General features: G+C 43.1%; 1 protein-coding gene across 1 annotated transcript; it reads right to left on the bottom strand.

Moving 5' to 3' along the window:
- Nucleotides 1-319: 319 nt before the first annotated feature.
- LOC311113848 (CD276 antigen-like) lies at nt 320-5120 on the bottom strand. The gene is made up of 5 exons (XM_084189139.1): nt 4995-5120; nt 3367-3774; nt 2637-2921; nt 2388-2515; nt 320-431 (listed from the first exon to the last, which is right to left on the bottom strand). The coding sequence occupies exons 1-5, from the start codon at nt 5074-5076 to the stop codon at nt 399-401; spliced, it is 936 nt and encodes a 311-aa protein (XP_084045265.1). The 5' UTR covers nt 5077-5120; the 3' UTR covers nt 320-398.
- Nucleotides 5121-7971: the final 2851 nt, after the last annotated feature.

Raw genomic sequence — 7971 nt, 5'->3', positions numbered from 1 at the left:
TATATGGAGCGGTAGGCAGACTAGTGGTTAAGCGCATGGGGCCAGTAACCAAAAGGTTGCTGGTTCCAATCCCTGAGCCACCTAGGTGAAAAATCTGTCGGTGCCCTTGAGCAAGGCACTTAACCCTAGTCGCTCTGGATATGAGCTTCTGCTAAATGACTAACATGTAAATATAGCGATGCATAGTCCTATATAGTCATAGGCAAGCATGGTCCTTGGTAGCGCATGTAACTCCAGGATAGTGTGTTTGATTCCTGGGACCGTCCATACAGGTCTGCTAAATGGCATATAATACTATTATTATAAAATTAGATATTTTACAATCTTTTAAACCTCTGACAGACTGGGTTCACCGGCCTCATCTTCCTCATTCTTCGTCGTCTCCTTGTTCTTCTTCATTAAGGGTTCTGCATTACTGACGTCCAACGCTCCTGTTTAAATGGATGAGAGACAGGACTAGATAAGAACCGTCTAACACGTCACATGAACACAGTCAACTAAGTATGTGTTTCACATCCCTGGACTGGTGAAATCTACTATGTAGTCAAGTCCTCTGTTCAACCTCTTGACCATGTAGACCAGTGGTCACCAACCTTTTCTGAGTCAAGATCACTTTGAGTGAAAAAGCAGGCCGAGATCTACCCCTCAGATTCTCTTTTAAACATGACTGAAAAAACATAAGCCTATGCAACATTAATCAATTAAAAACTGCTCTGTGGTCAGTCTGAGGGGAGGGAGAGAGCAGTGGTGAGGCTGACTGATGACCTGTATCTGATGGTCAGTCTGAGGGGAGGGAGAGAGCAGTGGTGAGGCTGACTGATGACCTGTATCTGATGGTCAGTCTGAGGGGAGGGAGAGAGCAGTGGTGAGGCTGACTGATGACCTGCATCTGATGGTCAGTCTGAGGGGAGGGAGAGAGCAGTGGTGAGGCTGACTGATGACCTGTATCTGATGGTCAGTCTGGGGGGAGGGAGAGAGCAGTGGTGAGGCTGACTGATGACCTGATGGTCAGTCTGAGGGGAGGGAGAGAGCAGTGGTGAGGCTGACTGATGACCTGTATCTGATGGTCAGTCTGAGGGGAGGGAGAGAGCAGTGGTGAGGATGACTGATGACCTGTATCTGATGGTCAGTCTGAGGGGAGGGAGAGAGCAGTGGTGAGGCTGACTGATGACCTGTATCTGATGGTCAGTCTGAGGGGAGGGAGGGAGCAGTGGTGAGGCTGCCTCTCACCCGACTCACTGTCCCTCCGCCCTCCTTCCCTCTGCTGAGAAAAGGATACAGTGCGACTTGAGTTTGGCCATCAACTGGAAGACTAAATGTTGGCAGTGCTGAATAACAACAAACATGAACTTAAACGTTTTGAAATCTCACAGTATCAACTTTGCTGTATTCGTTGAGTCTCTCTCTGGTTATGGTTTTAAACGTTTTGAAATATCACAGTCTACATTTTTTTTTGTGGGGGGGGGGGGGGGTGGATCAGCTTAATATTGCAGATAGAAGATACAATCTATCAATGTAATTGTCTGCATCACTTCCAATCCCCCATGTTTTTTATATATATATATTCTCCCCTTTATTACTTTTCAACCCCACCATCCTTTCCCTACTTGGGGTAAATTAGTGAACAACAATGCCCAGGCCTCTACTTCCGGTCTATACTTACTATCTACACCTTATGGACAGAGTTAATTTTACACATATACATATATATTATTATTTTATTTATTTTTTTGCTCCTGAACTTCTTCTACTCTCAACCTCTCCGATCATCTTCATGATGTCCATCCGGTTTGCTTCTATATGCCATATCTTTCTAACTGTGCTCTTTCCCAAAAGCTCCCAACATACAACCTATATACTTATTATGGACACAGTATGCTTACATTATCAGCTATCTTTGTTATTATTTGTTGTTATTTGTATCAACTTTGCTGTGCGTTAGAGGCTTTGTTTTAAACCTATGGCTCGAAGATACTGTGCAGACACGGTGATCTGAGCTATCTGATTGGCCAGTGGTCGGCCTATAGGAGGACTTGATTTGCTCTCTGGACCTGCCGGGTAGGCAGAGTTCTACCTTCAGACAAATGAAATGGGAACACTTTTCCTTCCCGGCACCAGGGCTGCTGAATCAAGTGGACCTACTGCAAACAGCACCAAAAAATTAAAATAAATAGGAACACAAGGCTTTATCGTTGGGAACTTTACAGAAATGTTTGGTGATCGACTAGGAATGTCTTGGAGATGGAGCAGTCAATCGCGATCGACCGGTTGGTGACCACTGATGTAGACAGACATGAATTACCTCTCTCTTTAGGTTGTTTTATATAGCGCAATTAGACCTCCACCAGATAACACTACCACACCAGGAAGTAACTCCCATGACTTACCATGCTGATGGTCAACATCCCTATTTTTATCAACAGGGAGAGACCTCCAGCTACAACAAGAGCTGTGACTCCAACTGCAACAGGAACTGTCAGCCACAAGGACTGGCACTGCGTAGGAAACATTTGATCTGAAACACAGGATGTAGAATTATTACAATACCTAATGCGTATTATACATGAAATGACTTAAACAACAGGACATTTTTTACCGATAGTGCCTTCTTTCAAATATCCAAAACAGACCCTCACCTGGAATATGAACCCGTCTCTCCTTCATGTGTTTGATCTCCGGCTGTTGAACCCGACAGGTGAACGTGTTGTTGTCCGTTTTCGGGGCGTTGACATGGCTTGTCACAGTGTAGCAGCCTTCACGGTCTCTGGATGTCTCTGGAGGTCCAGCAGCAGGGAGGACACGTCCATGAACGTCACACCACTCCATGACAGGCTCTGGGTAGCAGCCTTCAGCCTCACAGCGCAGGACCACCTCATCACCTTTGATTCCTTCAATGGTGATTACTGGTCGAGGCGCTGCACCTATAGAGATACAGAGATATACCACGGCTCTCAGCCAATCAGCATTCAGGGCTCAAACCACCTTGTTTATAATGTTATACCACGGGTATGACAATAAAATAATTACGTTGGTAACCAGTTTATAATAGCAATAAGGCAACTCAGGGTTTGTGGTATATGGCCAATATCCCACGGCTAATGGCTATATCCAGGTTGCGTCGTGCATAAGAACAGACCTTAGCCATGGTATATTGGCCATATGACACACCCCCTCGTGACTTATTGCTTAAATATAACAAGGGTTTGCTGATACTTATGGACCTTAAAATTCAAAAAGTAACTTCCAATGACTCACAGCATTGTACATTGAATTAGCTGGGGTTATCACACTATTAAGGTTAGTATGTAGGCTAACCAATCTATCTAACTAATACTCATCATGCAATGGACTTGACATTGAACTCACCCTTGATTTCATGTGATCTGTCTCTTAAGGGGGATTGGGTGGTCGGCAGGTGTGTTGACTCACCAACAATGAGTTGAATGGTGGTTTTCTGGTGGTCCAACAGTGGAATGTAACAGGTGTAGTTTCCAGCATCAGAGAGTTCCACTCTGGTCAGCTTTAAACTAGCGTTGCCTTCCTCTAGTTCTTCTTTAAACAGTGACGTCCTTCCCCCGAATAATCGATTCTGGAGCGCAAGGTCGTCCTTCTCATTTCTGTAAAGATGCACCTCTTTTGGTTTTAGGTCAGGTCTCTGCCATTCTACTGTCTGATACACAGCGTTAACGGTGGGTCTCAGGGTGCAAGGCAGGATGACGTCGTCGCCAACTAAGGCCACAATGGGCTCAGCAGAACCAGCAACCTGAACTGTCCCTGAGAAGAAACAGATTACAGAGTGAATATACTTTGAGACAAAGCAAGATACAGGCCTACTGAATGTTGAGCAGGTTGACATTGACTCCCACAACAGCTAAGGCAGTTTGAACCAGGAAATGGTCAATGAACACTGACTAGCATTAGACTAAGCAAGATATAATGTTGAGCAGGTTGACAGTGACTCCCATTCTAAAACCATCTCATTAATAGTAGGGATCAGATAGAATAATCGGTTTATCGATTAGTTGATCGGGGGTGTTTGAATCAATCACAGATACGGAAAAGGCTGCATTTCCCACAGACAGCTGATCTCTCTTTAGTGAGAGCTTTATACAAGGGAACCTCATGAGCCACGTTTTAAAGGTCCAATGCAGACGTTTTTAGCTCGTTATCAAATCATTTCTGGGTAACAATTAAGGACCTTACAGTGATTGTTTTCACTTAAAATTGTCAAAAAGAAACAAAAATAGAATCTTAGCAAAGAGAATTTCTCAAGCAAGAATGTATCTAGGACTGTCTGGGAGTGGACTGAGTGGGGAGGGGGAAACTGAAAACTAGCTGTTATTGGCAGAGAGGTTTGGAACTCTTTCTTATTGGTCTATTAACTAATTTACCGCATGGTGATGTCACCATGGAATCACAAAACTCCATCCCACCAAAACAGGCTGAAATTTCAGTCAGTCTTTTCAAACAGCTCTTACACTAAAAGGGCATTATCATTATTTACACTATTTCACAGTATTATTCCAACCTCAGTGTGGAAATCAAACACAGGAAAATCACATTTTGGACTGCACTGGGCCTTTAATAGCTCTCCTGAACGGTTACCGGCAGACATTTGTTAAAAGAGGCAATCAGCTGTTGAAACAATAACGAAGCCTATTCCCTGTTTCGGTAAGAAACTGAAGGAGGGGACTGAAGAAATGTAACCACTCTCAAGTTAATAGACAGAGCTATGGGTGCAACAACTGACCATCCATGACATCAAAATGTTACACCTGCAAATCTGTGTACACGACAAGTAAACTTTAGATTTGGCCCCGGTTTCCTATAAGTATCTTAAGGCTAAGTTTATCGTTAGAGCCATAGGATCCTATCCGATGCTTTTGGGAAACCGGGCCCTGTTCCATTCTATAGATGCTGTCTATAAGAAAGTTTAAGAAAATAACGTCACAACCGCAAAATCCACATTAGTACTAGCTAGCAAACGTACTTACCGCCTGTGTCACTTGATGTTGATGATATAGTGATGATGTACATTAACATTGTAGACAACCAGCAGGGCAAAGAAGTCTTCATATTGACCGGTTAAGCATCCAACGGTTAAAGACACAAGAGGCAGGATCAGGCAGGAAACATTGAAGTGACGTGACTCTACTGACCTGGTTCCCCGGGTCTGGAAACATCACGTGATACAAGCAGAACGTCACCGCCCGCCCGCCCCGCCCCTCCTCGCCCGCCCCGCCCCGCCCCGCCCGCCACGCCCCTCCTCGCCCCTCCCCTCCAATGACTGTAAATGAACAGTGTTGCCATGTGGTCTTGTCGCCAAATTGGGATACTTTGAAAACGATGTCGCGGGTGAAAATGTATTGGTCGAGGGTTGCGGGTTTTTGGCCAATTTCTAAGTTGCACGGCGGCCGTCAAGGCATTTCTCTTAAAAATATATATTTCACTGTGACCTGCTGCTGACTGTCAGGCAGTGATACGGACTGTTGCTGAGGGAGGGAGGGAGGGGGGGAGGGGGGAGGGAGGGAGGGGGGGGTGTTGAGGTCTGGAGGGGGGTTAGTTATTACCAAGTGTAACAGGTCAAAGAATTACAGATTTTTGCAACCGTTCATTTTCTATTTTTTATTTTATTTTGTGAGTTGATTTCACCAAAATATTGTATTGTTCAGCATATCGTGTAGTTTACAGATATTGGGAGAGTTAGTTGTGTAAGTGCGCCCTCTAGAGTGTTGGTTTGGTTATATGCGGATTTGTCTCATGCTTTTCTCAGTCTGCATTCTACTCGGCTGGGAGAGGTATGTGTTCACTTCGGCGTGATATAAACTTGATATACCTGTTAAAACTAAAACGTTTCAGTGCACATAGTAACTTGTATGTATATTATATGATGAGTGTACGTACATTTAATCAAGCTGTGTCGTGAATTTAGCTATTTTTGAGAGTTTGAGAAATTGCTAACTTAGCTAACCTCGTGTTTTGTTTAGCTGTAAGTTAGCGATCGTCATTCTATCCTCTTGTGTTGAAGCCCACGTTGTTTTTTTTATGTTAGGCGGATTCTGGTCGAGGGTAGAGTTTTGAACATTTTCTCTCTTCGATGTTGAACAGGTATGTATTCCCTATATCAGGTTAAAAATATGTGTTCATTTAAAATGTTTTCATGTATTGATTAGTGTTTAATGGCACTGAAAAGCTCAAATGTGAAGGATTACATGTTGCTTCGTGCATATTACTGTATGTATTACCTATTTGAAAGATGGTTTATGTCATGTTGCACAGTATTAATGTAAAGGCTAAAAGCTCAGAGTTTTTGGCAGAGATAACATGCAATATGACACATACATAAGATATACACCAGATGTGATGTTTATTTTCCAATTATGTTGTATTTTATTCCTTGTATTTTTGAATGTGATTATATTCAGTCTGCATTCTACTCGACTGAGAGAGGCGGATTCTGGTCGAGGGTAGAGTTTTGAACATTTTCTCTCCTTGATGTTGAACAGATTGAGAGAGTTGTACACAATAAAGTGCCTTCAAGTACGCCAGTGTCTTGTCTTCAGTGCACCGGAACACAACGCAGTAGTCGGCAACGAGCAGACCGCGCCGGCTACATTAGCTCAGGGGCCACATGGAGGAAAATCTATTCCCAAGTGGGCCGGACCGGTAAAATCATGGTATATATAACTTAAAAACAACAACTTTAGATTGTTTTCTTTGTTTTAATACGATCAACATAAAACATCAAGCTGGAGCCTGAGGACAGTGTGTCCAAAATAGTACAAGCACAACATCACTATTAATCATAAAACACCTCAAGTTTATTTGAAAATTCTAAAGAAAAAGAACACACAAACACACAATGCCTCAGTGATTCACAGAACTGTTTCACAGATCACAGAACTATATCAGGGTGTCATTTCTCAGGCAGAAATGTAGATACAAATAATGAAATCCTGTTCCCCAAACAAGTGCAAGAACCACAGAGTCAAGAATAGGTTAAATATACAAATAAAATAAAATCAATTAAAAACAATAGCACATCAACATAAAAACATATAAACATAAAGCTGGAGCCTGAGGACAGTGTGTCCAAAAGCACAACATCACTATTAATCATAAAACACCTCAAGTTATTTGAAATTCTGAGGACAAACAACACACAAACACACAATGCCTCAGTGATTCACAGAAGTATATCACAGATCTATATCAGGGTGTCTCATGCAGCACTTTAAGTGGGGTTGCATACTTTATTTGACTCCTGATACCTGGCAACTTTTAGCTTTCACCAGCGCATCAATATCAGGCGTCACATCCTGAGTGGCAGCCAACTTCAGGATGTGATTCAAGTGCTTGTGCGTGAGCCTTGAGCGCAGCTTTGTTTTATTTATGCTCATTACAGAGAACTTGCTCACAAAGATATGTGGTTCCAAACATGCACAACAGTTTTGCAGCGAGGGCTGTCAAGTTGGGGTAACCTGGCAAGAGATTCTGATAAAATGTGTCCAAGCCAGCTGCGGCAAATTTGCCCTTCAAATCCGAGGGATTCACGGTGAATGTTGAACAAAAAACTTTGAAGTCTTTCTCCAGTTCACCAAAAATCTGAAAGCGTTGCTCAAACTCCCTTAACAGTCCCGTTATTTTATCTTTGAACCGCTTCATGTCTGCCACATGTTGAGTCGCGCACACATTTTTCAGACAGGGGAAGTGAGCTGCATCACCACCGGCGAGTTGCGTCTCCCACAATGACAGCTTCAACTTGAAAGAACGTATGCTGTCATAATACTGCGTGGCAACTTTGTTGCGCCCTTGCAGCTGTTTGTTCAAGTTATTCAGGTGCTCTGTAACATCCACCATAAATGCAAGGTCCTGCATCCATTCTGCGGAATTAAATTCTAACACTGGTTTGCCCTTTTCTTCCATGAACTGTTCAATTTCTTCTCGTAAATCAAAGAAACGCCTCAGCAC

Source organism: Coregonus lavaretus (assembly GCF_964263955.1).
Source record: "Coregonus lavaretus genome assembly, contig: HAP1_SCAFFOLD_1727, whole genome shotgun sequence".
NCBI classification, from domain to species: Eukaryota; Metazoa; Chordata; class Actinopteri; order Salmoniformes; family Salmonidae; genus Coregonus; species Coregonus lavaretus.
The sequence above is the reverse complement of the archived record's forward strand: the minus strand, read 5'-3'. Positions and strand labels throughout refer to the sequence as shown.

Bases quoted from the DNA above. Each gene is read 5' to 3' on its own strand.
- LOC311113848 (XM_084189139.1), bottom strand. From the start codon at position 5,076: ATGAAGACTTCTTTGCCCTGCTGGTTGTCTACAATGTTAATGTACATC. The intron at 2,922-3,366 runs GTGAGTTCAATG...GTATCTCTATAG, and splicing joins CAGATCACATGAAATCAAGG to GTGCAGCGCCTCGACCAGTA. The intron at 2,516-2,636 runs GTGAGGGTCTGT...CCTGTGTTTCAG, and splicing joins GAGACGGGTTCATATTCCAG to ATCAAATGTTTCCTACGCAG.